This window comes from Streptopelia decaocto (assembly GCF_964273445.1).
Source record: "Streptopelia decaocto genome assembly, chromosome: 2".
Lineage (NCBI taxonomy): Eukaryota > Metazoa > Chordata > Aves > Columbiformes > Columbidae > Streptopelia > Streptopelia decaocto.
The window spans coordinates 9164543-9181104 of record NC_138655.1 but is presented as its reverse complement, the minus strand read 5'-3'; the positions used below and the strand labels follow the sequence as shown (position 1 = coordinate 9181104).

The window sequence follows — 16562 nt, the reverse complement described above, 5'->3', positions numbered from 1 at the left end:
TACTGATAGAGAGCTATGTGGATGGGATTTCACGAGAAGCCACAAGGAGAGCCAGGGTTGTATCTGCCCCATGCAGTGTGGAGTTGTGTGGAGATGAGTTCTAAAGAGATTGGCTCCAGAGCTGGGGTGGTGTAGCCGTGTCAGCATAGGAGTCCAATACAAGTTTCTAGCTCTTCAGAGAAGCAGAGCTGATCAGTCTAACAAGTACAGAGCTGCTGCCATCCTGCTTTCAGGTTATAGAACCATAGAATCATAGAATAGTTTGGGTTGGAAGGGACCTTCAAATGTCATTAATCCAAATCCCCTACAATGAGCAAGGACATCTTCACCCAGATCAGGTTACTCAGAGCCCCGTCCAGCCTGGTCTGGGATGTCTCCAGGGATGGGGCATCCAACACTTCTCTGGTCGACCTGTGCCAGTGTTTTACCACCCTCAGTGTAAAAGATTTCTTCCTCATATCTAGCCTGAATCTCCACTCCTTTAGGACTATTACCCCTTGTCCTGTTGTAACACGCCCTGCTAAAGAGTCTGGCTCCATTGTTCTTATATGCCCCTTTTAAACACTGAAAGACTGCAATATGGTCTCCCCAGAACCTTCTCTTCTCCAGGCTGAACAACCCCAACTGTCTCAGCTTGTCCTCATAGGAGAGGAATTCCAGCCCTCTGATCATCTTGATGGCCTTCTCTGGACCCTTTTCAACAGGTCAATGTCTTAGGCAAGACAGCACAGGAGTACTGAAGGCTAGCTATGGACTAGTATCTCTGTGGGACATGGGGCTGAGTGATTTTATTTTGTTTGGACCAAGTGTAGGAACTCAATGTGAGACCCAACACTCAGCGGTTTGGATGGACTTTCCCATAGACTCTGAAGCTGAACAGAGAAAAGTGGAAACATTTCTAGTAGTCCAGAGAAAAGTCAGAACTAGTTGTAAATGTTAAGTCCTTGACATCTTCTCTCCATGAAATCTCATTTTCTACATTTCGCCCTAAATTCCAAGGGAACTTATGGAATATGTTCTAAGGAGGGTGTTGGTGCGCCCCAAACTATGCCCCTAATATAATTTTACATTTTGCATTCACATCTGATATTTCTTGGATCATGTAATGCTGTACTTTTGCTAGAGGAAATAGTGACTGAATGATTAATGCCCTTTCTTTTTTAAAAGACTGTGCTGAGAGAGTGAACTGCTCTAGAAATATAGTGGAAACCTGGCTTTAATGAAAGCTTTTTGTTATTTTCTGCATAGAAATACCATTGAAATAATCTTTAATGATTTTCCTGGATTTTGAACTAACAATGGAATTTTTTATTCTAAACAACTTAGTTATTGTGTAAGAATAGAGAAGCAAAAGTCATTTTTCCCCTCAGTCTTTCCAGCCTAGTACTGGGATTGACTAATATTAATAACTGTTCAGGAAAAAGAGAAGGCAGTTCTGTCTCACTATCTCGGAGATCTTGACTATCAGCAAAATAAGCTGTTGTGGTGGAAAAATATGATAAGCTTCTCCTCCAACATCAGAACAGACAGCTGTAAACAGCAAGTAATAACTTCACAGTGCTCAGTGCATGCAATGAGGTTTTCATTAGCTTAATCATTTCCATCAGAGATAGAATTCAGCTTTTTCTAGTTGACATGCACCATAGAGATGATGCCGAGTATCCTAGCAGTCCTCGATGCAGCTGCCATCGTCATCCTCGCATTCCGCAGCTCTGAGTGGAGTGAGAAAGTCTTAGAAGGTGATTTGCTTATAGAAATAATTAGAAACACCTATGAAAGAAGTGTCAGTCTTTGGATTCTGATTCACTCTTACAGCACTGAGAAAGTGGGGCACAAATAGAAGAATGACAAAAAGGTGCAGGCTTGATAATGATAGCAAATGAGATGACATATGCAAGAAGGATAAATTTACTGATTGAGAACCGAAACCTGTGAACCACAGCAGAAAACCATCCATCACTTGTGTTTTGGGGGCTGATTATTTCACTAGTTCGCACACCAGCTCTCGTTGGAACTGATAGCCAAAGAGTGTAGCAGCATATAGCTGAGAATGCATTTGACTTGCTGACTATAGAAATGTGTTAGAGCAATAAAGAGAGCAAACACTGTTTTTAATATACTTTATATAAAGAGAGATTAATTTACATATAATGGTGGACTCAATGATCTTAAAGGTCTTTTCAAATGAAAATGATTCTGTGCTTGTGTAATAGTCCACACCGGTCAGGATAAGTGTTACTCTTTTACATTATATGTTTTGGTCCTAAAATCTCAGGAAGTTTATTAAAAATTTGTTAAGCAACGATGCCACATTTCCACCTTCACTGAAGAAGAGATAGGGTACAGTGTCAATGAGTGAAGAGGAGGGATATAGTGGCCCCATTTACAGAGTTATTGCAGAAAAGGTGCTATAGAAGCGACTTGGAAAAAAATACATTTGGCAATTCAGAGAGACAAATATGAAAGTCTTTTATTTTGGCATTGAAATTCTCAGGGTTGTAAAACAAGGATATGCTGTGCACACTGGATCTCAGATTCATCCTGCAACATTTTAAGCTTTAACTGAAGTGGCTGCTAAGTTAAGGAATTAATCTCCGTATCTCCATCAGAAGGGGAGAGAAAGGCTGCTTAGAATGAAGCACCAGCAAAGTGTTTAATTATTGCTAGATATATTCAGTAACTAGGTTGAGATTTGGCTAATATCAAGTGAAGCAGTTGGTTTGTACTGATTAGTACGAATTACTTATTATTGTAGTTTGTCTGTTATAACCTGCCAAGTCATTGGAGAAAGGTTGGGACTGATCTGAGCATTGGTATTTGGAAAATGATCTATATATACACCAACCAAGTGCATTGTAGTATATTAGAATGTCTCTACCTTCATATTTATTTCTGAGGAAGTTGTTTTTTATTCCTATGTTTTGTAGCTCTAGAACTCATAAGTGTTTAATTATTACTAGATACATTCAGTAACTATGTTGAGATTTGCCTAATATCAAGTGAAGCAGCTGGTTTGTACTGATTAGTAAGAATTACTTATCATTGTAGTGTGTCTGCTATAACAGCCTGTTACAGAGGGCTAGCAGGGTTGAAATAACTACTGATGTAGAGTGAGTCAATAGGGTAAACTTTGTGCACCAACTCCGAAGCTGTATACTACTGTTAAGGACCTGCTGGGTCACCAGAAATATCCTGGTGCTGTTGAACACACCACAGTCATGAGCTCCTGATCTTAAAGTTTTCAAATGTGACCCTAAAGAGAACTGAGATATTTTTTTCGGACCTGGTGATTTCCAGTGGACATCTTTTGTAAAGGCTTGTTCTGCTGATGGTTGGAAACCTCCTTCTCATTTCCTGCTTAAATTTATTCATGAAAGTTCTAAACTTATCTGTTCTTATAAACCACGCACGTAGCTTTCTGGACCCATTGCATTACCCATCAAAGTCAATATGTGTCTTTTCACCAGCTTTAGTAAACTGAACCACGCTGACATTGAACCAGATCCAAGTTGAGAGGAGTGGGAAATGTGCCAAGTGTTGTCCAGGTTTCCTCTGTTGGTACGAGGCTTATGTGGACTTTTTACTAGAAGTGCTTCATGGTTTGCCACTAATATATCGCCTTTCTCCTGTGCCCAAAGGTCCGCAGTGTGCTCTGCCATTCGGTGCCTCGTCTGTTCCCAACGGAGCTGTATTTTGTGAAAACATTTCTGGTCAAGCCTCAAGTGTTCAGCAGTGCTGGCTGGTGTGTCGCCAGGGCTTCTACAGCTCCTCTTCCAGCACGTCGTTTCAGTGTGATGTGCAGCGACGTCGGTGGGTCTCGGCCGCCCCACTGTATCAGGCCTGCCAGAGTACGTCTGAACCACAGTGGGATGGGAAGGGCACAGAGCAATGTAAATAGATGTACAAAAATGCACTTTCATCGTGAAGCTACTGTGTGAATGATGATAATAGGACACAACAGCTATATGGGAGTTGCTAAATTAAGTGTAGGAGATTAGCCCCGTCTTCTGCCATCTTCGTCTTTGCCTCTTGGCTGGTTGCTATGCCAGAAACAGTCCTGCTTTTCTGTAATAATATAGTTATAAATAGTTATTCAATCTATATGCAGATTTTCTTTGCAAGTTAAAAGATGCTGGCACCGTCAAGTGGTTCTGTTGGAACCACTTAGTCCTGGAAGAACAGATGAGTGCCAGATGTTTGAGTTTGGCAGAGTTTGACTGTTTATTTGCATAATCAAGTCACTGTTACTGCTGCATCTTTTTGCAGCAGTCTGTTCTTTAGGATTATTGTTGTCTTTGGCTGACTTGAGGTGTTTTTTAAACCATTTTTCTTTCGAGAAAAAAACAGAACTTTAAATCTTGGAAGAATCAGTTGTCTATTTCAGAGCTCATGTAATTGGATATTAATGTTGGCTTTTTCAATTATTTCAAATAGAGATACATTCTGATCAAAACAGCAATTCGTAGCAGGGCTTAACTTTGCAAAGTGCAAACTGGGTTAAGCCCATTCTGTTAACTGCTGGATTGACACATTCAAGTTGCACCCCAGTCTTTTATTCCAAATGTAAGTTATTTTAAACTTTAAATTTCAGGCTGAGATTTTTGCCTGTCAGTAATCATGTTTGCTAGGGTTTTGTAGCATCTCATGAAGTAACTTTGATGTTTGCCTGATGCCAGTTAATTAACTTTGTGAGGACAGAGGAGAGTGAGTCTCAGTCTGATACAAGCTCAGGACTTCCCACAGTAATATGTGTTTGAAATAGAACATTATTTTAAGGAGAGAGAAGAAATTCCCGGTATATCTGGAGGCAATTGAATAAATTTCATGATAATAGGTAACTTACCAAAACAGTTAGTAATTTGTTCCAATGGATAATTACCCAGGCTGTGAAAAACCTTACTTCCAGTTCCTTATGTGTACACTTAGAGATTGTGCTTAAGTCATCTCTTAACTACTCTCTGATAAACTAAACAGATAGAGGACTTTGTGCCTCGCAGGAAGAAGCAGGTTTTTGTGTCCTCTGGTGCCACCCACGGTTCTCCTTGGATGCTTCCCAGGTTTTCCCACCCCTGTTCTGTGTGTGAGGGACAGGGAATTGTGTTCCAGCAGTGACACTTGTAGGTGATGCTGCAAGGGTCTGTAGAGGAGGTCAGTCATGGAATTATAGACTCATAGGACAGTCTGGGTTGGAAGGGACCTTCAAAGCTCATCTAGTCCAACCCCCGTGCAATGAGCAGGGACATCTTCACCCAGATCAGGTTGCTCAGAGCCCCATTCAGCCTGGCCTGGGATGTCTCCAGGGATGGGGCATCCACCACCTCTCTGGGCAACCGGGGCCAGTGTTTTATCACCCTCATTGTAACACATTTCTTCCTCATGTCCAGCCTGAATCTCCCCTCCTTTAGTTTAAAACCATCACCCCTTGTCCTAACAAAATGCGCCCTGAGGGAGAGCTCTGCTGCTTCTCCAGGCTGGTGGGATAAGAGCCAGCTCTGTTTGGAGGTGGCATGACAGCATCACTGCTGTGCTGAATCTGAGATAATAAACCCTCTGTGAAGCCTGGGATAGTGTAGCTCCAGTGCAGAGAAGATATTTGCACATTTTTTTTCTGGTTAAAAGCTGGCTTAAATAGATTTTAATTTTGTGACTGATGAGCTTATGGATTTTTCATGAATTTTTGTTACTTGTGCCATTTTGGTTTGCTATCAGAAAGTTGGAAGGCCTTTGTATATCTCCATGTCAATGTCATTATTATGCAATCAAATTTATTCTCTCTTAAAACAGTTAATTTGGCAAGCTATATTTCTGAAGGTACATTTGAATTAGTATTAATTGCTTTAACCATTCAATCACTTTTTAAACAGAAGCTCTTTCATGATTGTGTCTAAGAGATGCAGAATTTAACAAGTCAATAATTGTTCCTCATCCCTCTGTTAGTTTTCCAGTGTAAAATATCTCTTTATTATAACCATATAATATTTTTTTCATCTAATGCACAACATATGTATTTATCAAGCATGTCTCTTGCTGCTTATTATTTACTACCAACAACTCCATTGCTTTCACCTACAAGTGGGGAGACATTATAGATGCAAGATCAAAATGCCAAATCAATGCTATCTTTTCTCAAAGTAACTTTGAAACTCATACATTAAATACTGAGGCTATTAAATGCCCTTTCTACTTAATTTTTAGAGCTCCAATTATTTCAGACAGTCCAAGCTCAAACACACTTTCAACTGCTGCTACCGCCTGAGAGGACGTGTAGTTCTGACTACTCTGGATTACTTCAGGCATTCCAGATACTTATTTTAGATGAGTTGAAGGCTCGTGGTTTATGTCACCTCCAGGTAATTTCAATTACTTATTCTCTATTGTTGCCAGGGTTTTTTGTTCGGTGTGTTGTATTTTGTTGTGTGGTTTGTTTTTTTTTTTTTTTTTACCTGTTCAATAGAGGTAGAAGAGCAGAAAATTCCATGAAATCTGTCAGGATTGGCAGCACTCCCAAATGGAAGGCTGGGAAAATAGGATCTTTAGTTTCACTGACCCCACATCAGTAGATCAGATTAATGGTAACCGTAGAAGTTATATCACATCAATTCATCATTTAGTAAAAATATATTTTTATGAAAGAGAACCCTTTGATTTGAGTAAAAGACCTCCTAAAATTATCTTTTACTACTTCTACCTTTGTTTTTACAGAGCCCTTTGAAAATGTTTTCTTTGAGCATAGACTGGTGCAAATGAATAGAGGAACTAGAAGGTTCTCAGGTTGACTAATGGTGGTTTAATTTGATTTTGAATTTGAGGTAAATACGTTTGGAGATACCGGCTCAGTTTCTGTCTGTGATGATTCCACTGTCTATGTCGAATGCCTGAGTGTGGATCGCCTGGGGGTGAACGTCACGTGGAGGACTCAGCTGGAAAACATCCCTGCAGCTTCGCTCCCTGACCTACATGATATTGGTAAGTTTTGGTTTTGGTGGTTTTTTCCTATGATATTTCTGGGTCTCTTTAGCTTGGAGAAGAGGAGACTGAGGGGTGACCTCATTAATGTTTACAGATATATAAAGGGTGAGTGTCACAAGGATGGAGCCAGGCTCTTCTTGGTGACAAACAACGATAGGACGAGGGGTAATGGGTACAAACTGGAACACAAAAAGTTCCACTTAAATTTGAGAAGAAACTTCTTCTCAGTGGGGGTGACAGACACTGGAACAGGCTGCCCAGGGGGGTTGTGGAGTCTCCTTCTCTGCAGACATTCAAAACCTGTCTGGACACCTTCCTGTGTAACCTCATCTGGGTGTTCCTGCTCTGGCAGGGGGATTGGACTGGATGAGCTTTTGAGGTCCCTTCCAGTCCCTAACATTCTGTGATTCTGTGATTCTGTGATTTAATCCTGCTTTGTTTTTGATTGCTTTGCTTCCCTGTGTCTGCTCTTAGGAAGCACTAACAAGGTACTGGTTTTGGTGTTGATATATTTCTCTTTTCAGTGAGTGCACAGTGGAAAGGAGCTATGATTTAATGTTTCTTTCAGATAGGACTACCTCAGCTTCCCTAACTGAGGTTGAAAATTACTTTATCGGACATGGGCGGAACAGCCCCAGATGTTCACTTCCTTAGGCAGGTCCTCAGTGGTGGAAAAGATTGTGTTCCTTATTGGCTGGACTCAGAGCAACACAATTCACACGCTGCCAAAAACACAGCTAATTTCTTCCAAGTTTTTTTTATTTTTCCTTTTTTTTTTTTGCACCCACTCCCCCTTTTTTTTATTTATTTACACTTTACACTACAGGATGACCCTTACCTTGGAAGTCCTAGAGCAATTATGCAGGGACCATGGACTTGGAGATCTCCACTCTGGTCTCTGAGTGAATTAGGGATGATGTAACTTCTTTCAAAATAGTTAGTGTTTCCCTTTAAAATAAAAGACATAAAAGTCATACTCCAAAGTCAAATGCCTTCTGTGCCACTTTTTCTCCAGTTTTACTGCTTTGCAGTGGTTTTCCCAGCACCAAAAATAAATAACTCTGGCTGCAGTTGTTCTTCCCTCTGACTTTGGGACGGGGAGTTGTGTGCCCTACAGCACTTTTTGTCTGATCAAAACCGAATCCAAAAGTGTTCAGGTCACAGAGAGCAGCTGCAGTTGTCGTGTGGTTCCTGGCTTTACAATCTGTTTATGTTTATGTCCATTAGGTTGCTCCAAATTATAAGGGAAACATGAATATTCGAGCAGTTTGCAGAAGGTGGATCAAAGTAGAAGTGTGTTTGGTTTTATACTAAGCTTTACTTTTAAAAGTGTTCCCCTTGGAGGGCATTACATTTTTTACACTCTCCACACTGTAGTTTCCCAGTAGTACTAAAATTGCTTTTCAGGGAATGACTGGTTGGTTTCAGATGAGGCAGAGCAGAACCTGGTTTCTGTATCCTCTTGACACCATTAGCTTCCATTGCCTTCTACAAACAGCTTCAAGTCTTTCTGATTGAGGTGCAAATTGGCTCTCTGATTTGAAAATTGGCGTCACTAAAATAGCTTTGTTCTTCTCCTAGCTTCTTTACAGGTAAATGAGAAGTTTTCTTTTTCCTCCTGTGAAGTAGCTGAGAAAAAAATTGCAAACCAGTAGTGTGCACATGTTCCCACTGGAGAGCCTCAAAACTAAATCACTCGTGAATGCTTGATTGCTTTTCTTTTCTTGCAGATATTTTCATGTACTGAATTCTGAGGCTGTGCAAAATCCTTCCTGAAGGCTCTTACGCCATTTGGCTTTGTAGCTTAGACCTCAGCTCCAAAACATTGGGGAATACTTCCAGCAGTTTGTATCTTTTGTGTTCGACAGGCAAAAAATACTAGGGGTTATAAAAATGGGGTAGATGAACACATAGTAAACAGCCCCCATCAGTGAGACCAGAGGAGAGAAATCCCTGAACTATGCAAACAGTATTTTAAGCTGTGTCTTTGAACTCTGTATTTTCTTAAAAGAAAACAACAACAACAAAATGATTTTTGTTTTGTTTTTCTCCTTTCTCTCACTTTCTCATTTGGCCAATATAAACTCCAGGTAATGGTATGATCCCTTTCCTATTGAAATTAGTGTTTCATTCAACAGCAGCAAATCTTAAAACAGATTTCTTCCCACTGCATAACATGAAATGTAGCAATTTGTAGGATATTTCTGTATATGAAAAGATGTATTGTCCCCTGAGAAGTCTAAGTCCCTAAACATATACCAGGCCTTGGAGAAACGTTTAGTAAGAACTTCCAGTAAATCAAACAATGTATGAGATGTGTAGTAGCTTGAATTGCCAAAATCATGCAGCAAAACAGGAGGAAAATGAGGGTAGCACTATTGTATCTGCCACGCTTTAGAGCATGCTGAAGGTCCCAGGAGGCTCATCTTGGACCAGACACTTGGTCCCATGTCAGCAGGGAAGTGTGGCCCCAAGCTGGCCAGCCTTGCTGGAAGGGCTGGACCGAGGCAGCTTGTGTAAGACATTACCAGTGAGTTTGTGGCTGGTGTGTCTGTCAGGCACTGAATTGTTGTCTGTTGAGATGTTCCAGGACATACTTGTCTATTTACAGTGCATGAACATGTATACTGCAGTTGAACACTCATTTATATACTCTGAATGTAAAGGATACTATGTATGCATGGATACTTACTGTGGTCATAGGGGGGCCACATTTAGTGATAGTGTTAAGAACTTTTCAACACAGGGAAACATTTTAGACTGAAGGAAATTCAAAAAACCTAAATGAGTTCTTACTGATTTGACTGTTTGCTTCTTTTCCACATGTGAATTCCCTCCAGCTGTCGTTTCAAGGTTATTTTTAATTCTGATACTTCTAGTCACTAGGCAATTCAGAAGGATATTTGTGTGAATAAAAGGATAATCTGCTTATTCCTGCTTTCAATTATGAGACAATCTCTGGCAAAACATTTGCAAAATGTTGTTGGTTATATGTTGATCTCCAATTACTTCCTCATGAGCCAAGTATCATTTTGGACTGGAGTTGAACAAAACTAAGTGCTGTTTTGTTGGTTATAGTATGTGTCAGTGCAGCAGAAGGATAAGCAGCTCAAAGCTGGAGGAAACAGAGCACTGAGAACATTAGGACACAGCTGTCAGCTTTAATGCAAAGTCTGTTCACTGTAGCTCATAAGTGTAAAAATCTCATGTCCCTCTTCTCCAAAGGGAGAAGTGACATCTACACAACAGCAATCAGCTACAGAGCAACGTTCTGACAGAAAAGGGCACCTACACTTTCAGTATCAAAGGTCTAGGATGATACTTCAGAAAAAGCATTGCAAGGGTACAGTCTGTTCAGTGCGTTTACAGCCTTGTACCTGGCTGTAAAATTCTCTCCTCACACAACTGAAAACCCAGCCCAGGGCTCCAGTGCAGAGTTGAGAAACTCACCACATGAGAAGGCAGTGGTACCCTCAGCTATATGCCTTGGACACATCAGTCACAAAATAAATCATCTTTGTACAGCATGTATATAACATCCTTCCCATGGAAATTCAGCATCTAAGGTTGTTGGTGTCCTTGCAAAACTCAAAGTTACAGAGTGCAGGACTTCCCATTTGCTGGGTTGCCCATCACCTGTAGCTACAGAAGGTCCTTGTCTTGCAAATTTGAAGCAGTAAACCACATCAACGTTTCATTCAATGCCATAAAGCCTACAGGGCTGAACAGAATGTGATAGCAAACACAATCTGTTGGGAACACTGTTCTTGTAGCACTTTTGGTCCAGCCAGACTGGGGAATACACTCTTGATCTAGCACTGAAAATTATCCTTGCACAAATCGTCAAAAGGGAAGCTGTCTGGGTAACCTATAACGTAGAGAATAGGAAAGATATTCACTGTTTTCCAGCTTTAGACACCAGCTTCAGCAATTGTAAAGAGCATGACTGTTGCATAGCCGGGTACATTGAGTATCAGTAGTATGATGGAAGGTGATTATTATGTTGCTACAGATGCTGACCATCAAAAAAAACCAACAAAATGCTGGAAAATATGCCAATGATACCCATTGAAAAAATAGGAATAAATTAAATCTGAATGTCAGATAATCCTGGTTTTCATCTGCTGGATTTCCGTAATTCAGAATTAAAATTTTGTTCTCTGATGCTTTAGTTTTTGAATATTCTTTTTTTTTTTTTTTTTTCCCACTCGTTTCTCTAGCACCCTCTACATATACTGACATTAGGACTTTAATCTGACAGACACTTTCCAGATTTATTATTTTCTGCTGTTTGCTAACATGGCTGTATTTCTGTATCTGCCCGTGTTTTTAACGTAGAGTTCATCAGTCTCTGTGTGGTTATCCATTCCCATATTCAGAGTATCTTTATGCTGTTTCGTTGCATTTTTTCTCCTTTAGAAAATGCAATTGTTGGAGAAAACCTCATTGGAGCATTTATGAAAGAGATTAAAGGTGGTTATTTTCTGCTCCATTTGGACTCCAAGCAATTCCTAGCAGATTCTGTCATTGATTTCCCCCGGGATGAAGAGTTTGATCTGTCTCCAACTGTGCAGCTAGGATGTAGCAACGGGTTTCGAAGAACATCATCTCCTGGGAAAGTAGCCCCAAATTCACAAGGATGTGGTATGTCTTAGTTTAACTTTCCCTTCTTAGGAATCAGTACAAAGCCAAAGTCTGAAAATCCTCAGTGAACTTGTCTTTATGGTTAATATCAAAGGTGTGAAACACAAACGTGAATGGCAAATCTGAGGAGAGATGAGAATTAGTGCTTTGATTTGGAAATAGGCATCATGCCACTGACACAGTAGGTTTTACAAACATTTTCGGAGATTTTTTAGATCTGTCTGGTATGAGAAAGTCTTTCTGTAGTGTATGTGATCCTTGATAAGATTTCGCAAAGGTAATGTAGCTGGTGCTTCAGATGATGATACATTATTCCAAATAGAAACCTAGATGCGGAAATGACAGAAGTCCTTAGACTCTGAATTCCTGGGCCAAGTCCAGCCAGCTCAGATGGAAGCTTCCTTGGTGTTGGCCAACACTCAGACCTGATTGCACTTCTGCCCTCTTTTCATCTTCTTTCCTCTGTTTAGTCTGCTTTGCTGGAACAGGCTGCGTTTCTGCCAACATCCTGCTCAGGGCTGCCAAACTCGCCTTTTGAAGGATCCCCGTGGCTGTGCGTGGTGCTCCCAGGTACCAGCTCATGCTGCCAAGGAGTCTTTGCCTGAACAACCCCTCTTGTGTTTTTGGCAACATCAGCCCCCCTACAGTGCAACCCTCATGTTCTTGTTGGCCTAGTTTGCCTCAGTGAGTCTGTGTCTTACTTATGTCAGTTTGGGATGTATTCACTATGTCAAGCTACTTCTAGGTATAACCATAGAATCATAGAATAGTTTGGCTTGGAAAGGACCTTCAAAGCTCATGTAGTCCAACTCCTTGCCATGAACAGGGACATCTTCAACCAGATCAGGTTGCTCAGAGCCCCATCTAGCATGGCTTTGAATGTTTCCAGGAATGGGGCATCTACCACCTCTCTGGGCAACCTGGGCCAGTACTTTTCCACTCTCATTGTAAAAAAATTCTCTAAGATCAACAGTAACAGGTATTGGATAAGTTTTTCAGTATGGGGAATATTTTCAGATAGGAAAACTTCAACACTATGCAGCTTAAGTTAAGAGACCTTGAGAGCAAACCGAAATACATGAAAACATCCTAGCTCCCTGCTTGGTATGGTCATTCTCTTTATGTTGGGAGAGCTTCCTTATGTCTGGGCAAGGGCTTTAAGGTAATCAAGTGATGAATCAGTTCTGAACTGCTGCAGTTTCCAGCTTGGACCTTTAAGGGTAAATTGACTGCAATTTCAGTTCATGTCCACAGTCCAAAACACTTCAGTTTTTGCTTATTTATATACACCATGCAGAAAAAAGATTAATTCCTACTGAGAATCCGGAGTCTGTAACAACTTGCAGTTACTTAACAAGATGTACTGATTAAAGGTATTATTTATTAAGTAGGATCCATCATTGAGAGCAGAAGAACTTTCAGAGAATTGGATCTTTCTGCCAAGTATTTCCTGCCAGGGATAAAGGTCTCTAGGAAGCAGTGAATTAATTCACCTTTTAAGTTAGTTCATACATATTTGAACCAGCTAGCTGTAGAAAAAGTCACTCAGTAAAAAAGACTTAGCACAGAGACATGGAAAGGAGAGTTTCTGCAACAGCTTTTTGCAGAGATTTTGTATTCTGAGATGTCAGAGTATCCATGCTGCTGGAAAATGATTTGTGTAGTACGACTGTGTATTTTATTCTAAATAGGTGATTTAGGAATTCTGCTTCTGTTCCTCTAGGATATATATATATATATATATATGTTTACTTTTATTTGAAATTATTGATTTATTCTGGTCATTTATCCTGTCTGGGTCTGTTTCTTTACTAATAATAAGGACTACTAGTAAGAAGTACTGTGATTACAGTACAGAAGTTCTGTGATTACAGAAATAAAAGTTGTGTGAAAGTGACAGGGATTATTTTGTTATTCTCTTTCCCTTCCTGTTCCACTTTGTTGTTGGAATATGAATTGTCTTTTCAGATCCTGATCTTATATATTTGCTTGTTTTTCACTGTGAGTGATGTTTCCCCTTGCTTCAGGAAGCATGGACAGGTCTTAGTAGCAGCAGCTTGCTGGTATTCTCAATAAACTTAATATTTTCATTTAGGAACAAGCAGCTTGCATGAACCTGCCTCTTCATGTCATGTATTTTCCTTACACTCATCTGTTTCTTCTATTTTAGCTTTGTTTCATGTTTTCATGCCCGTAAAATGGGTAACATTGTGTTAGTTTTTCTTTGTCTGACTCCTACACTGAATTACTTTACCCCACAGGTATTTAGGAATATAATTCCTTAAGAGTCTGAGGTAACAGTTTTATTTTAGCTAAAGTTTAGAAGGACAAAAAACACTTTATTTGCTAAGGTGTGAGTCATAAAGAAGAGAGCTAGGAACTGTCCAGAAGGCAACTTTATGAACTCAACCCCTCTTTCCCCATTTATTTTAAGAGAAAACCTGAAGCCTGTTTATGAATTATCTTTGGTTTATTTTATGTTTTTATGAGGTTCCTTTTATTATGTAGAATTCTTGGCCATTCTATTAGAGTTGCTTTGAGCAGAGCATAACTGAAATGTAAAATAAAATGCTAGATTTCTAGCTGAGCTGGCAGCTCAAGACTTCATTTCTAATAATCTAGATCAAAAATCTGACATCCCAAAGTTTTCCAGTATCCCTGGAAGGAAGAAAGAGCAGTGCAAGCATTGGGTAAAGATCAGTTGTGACAGTTTTTAAGCATCTTAGCATAGCAAAAGCTGGTCTTAGGTAAAAGGAGGATACTGTGAGGAGTGGTGACCCTGTGCTCCAGTGACTTGTTCTTTAGTCTTGAATTAGCTACTCAGTGTGTTGTTCCCCTGGTACACAGAAGTCCGAGTCTAGTTAGAAGTGAGACCAGGTTACGAATTTCATGTGCAGGAGCAGGGATTAAATTTGGGGATTATTTTTATTTTCACATTTTATTTTATTTTTTGCCTAATTTAGGGTTACAAAGTTTGGGCCTAGGGCTAACGTTTAGCTCTGAGATTTGTCTCAAAGCTGTTGTTTAGTTTCTTATGTTGTTAAAATGTGTGAACGTTAAAGCTTGAAAGTACAATATGATGGTTTGTCTGACTTCTAGAATCAAACGTCTCTGCACCAACATTTTTTTTCTGTTCTTTTTCCCCTTTTTTTGATCCGATGTGTGAAAAAAAAGGCAATTTTATTTGCTTAAAATATGATAGAACACACAGGTGTTACTTTCACATCGTGACTAAAACTACAAAAAGAGGAGAATGCTCTGAGAAGCTTAATTTGTTCTTTTTTAAACTTTAATTGCTTAATTATTCTCCCTTTGCATTTTGTCTTCCATTTAGGCATGGATTACTCATTTCATTTCAATTTCTACTGTTGTTCATTTGTAATGAGCGTGATCCTTTTTGCATGTGTTGGAAAAGGTCTTTAAAATCTATCAGACACTCTTGTGTATTAAATAATGTGCTTGAGAAAGGAGAATTCTGTCTGATCCAGGAATTTTTGGTTCTGTAATTGATTTTAGATGTGTGTTATACCGAGAGTAAGTGCCTTGATATGTACTTAGCAGGAAAATTTCAGCTTCACAGTTGTCTCATCCTAGACCTTCCCACTGGACCATTTACAGCAGATGAAGGAAGATATGGTCATGTTTATTCTAGTTGTTATTTAAGTCTGTTATAATTTAGGTGCTCCTATAAGTTAAATCACTTTACTTTCCCATATGTTGGCCAGAACAGTAATTCATCATATGGGCTGTAGTGAGGATGGCCAATTTTCCATTACTGTTTCTCTCTCATACAAGCTTAAACTGCTGTCAAGACATAGGGAAAGAACAGAAATGAAGTTTTACACCTTGTCAAAGTCCCAAAATATACATTTGATAGTGTTTTGAAGGAAATCTACATCTGGAAAGCAGCTGTGAAATAACAAGTAAAGATATTGTCCTGGAAATGTGTCTGTGACTCTTCTGCTTTAATGCTCATTCGAATGATCTAGAGGGAAAAACAATATTTCATGACCTCCCAGAACATAAAGAGTTTTCTCTGTAATATGTAATGCATCAGCTGTAAATATTACTCCCGATTGTTCTGAAAACAAGATATATACAGACTAAAAATATCTATTTGTTTTGTGTTTGCGTTGTCATGTGCACAACTAGTGACTTTTAATCCAGCCATTACTGTTTAGTTTGGAAGCACTTTCCAAAAATTTCTTTACCAGGAGTTCAGAATGAAACTCTTGCCATATGGTGGGTTTCTGTATGATGTTTTTGGAATTTCTGCTCCTAGAAACCTTTCTGTTTCTGTCTGTAGTGGTTGAAGTTACTCTGTTTCTATCTCGTGTACCTTTTCTTTCAGAACCTATCCACAAAATGCATTATCTTGTTACAAATGGATTTGACATATGAAAATCAGTCCTGGACTTGGCATTTCCAAAGAGCTTGATGTTCACTAATTCAAGAACAGTTTTAGGGTGATCTGAGGGAAAAAAGAAGACCACTGCCTATATTCCAGTCATTGGTGTATTTAATTAACTTTTAAGGAGTGTTCACCTGTGTTATTCCACTTAGGAATACATTTATTAAGAGCTTGAAGCCTATGGCATGTCTACCAGCATGAAATATATATATAGACCCACACATGTGTGTGCAAATGCCTGAACTGCTTGGATTCCAAAAGAGTAATAAGTTAGTTGTTCTCTTTGCAGTTGTTTGTGCTCCGGGCAGTCACTTCCAGAATGATGAATGCGTTCCCTGCCCTATTGGCTACTATCAGTATCAGACAGGACGTTCCTCCTGTATCAAGTGTCCTGTGGGCAAAACTACCAACTCCTATGGAGCATTCAGTGCTGAACACTGTAAGTTGAACTCATTTTTTTCCCTTATGCTTTTTATTCTGTCTTCAAATAACTAATGGATTTTTTTTTTTCATCTGTATGTTTAAAACAATAAAAAGA

The 16562-nt window shown here is 39.5% G+C and overlaps 1 protein-coding gene across 1 annotated transcript in view; it reads left to right on the top strand.

The window, feature by feature from the left end:
- TG (thyroglobulin) overlaps positions 1 to 16562 on the top strand; it is a gene marked incomplete at its 5' end in the record, with an annotated part of 163359 nt that overhangs the window by 25575 nt on the left and 121222 nt on the right. The window contains 5 exons of the mRNA XM_082046264.1: positions 3639 to 3848; positions 6196 to 6350; positions 6810 to 6966; positions 11389 to 11613; positions 16314 to 16463. Coding sequence (XP_081902390.1) covers positions 3639 to 3848; positions 6196 to 6350; positions 6810 to 6966; positions 11389 to 11613; positions 16314 to 16463 — 897 coding nt within the window. The remainder of the gene's footprint in view (positions 1 to 3638; positions 3849 to 6195; positions 6351 to 6809; positions 6967 to 11388; positions 11614 to 16313; positions 16464 to 16562) is intronic.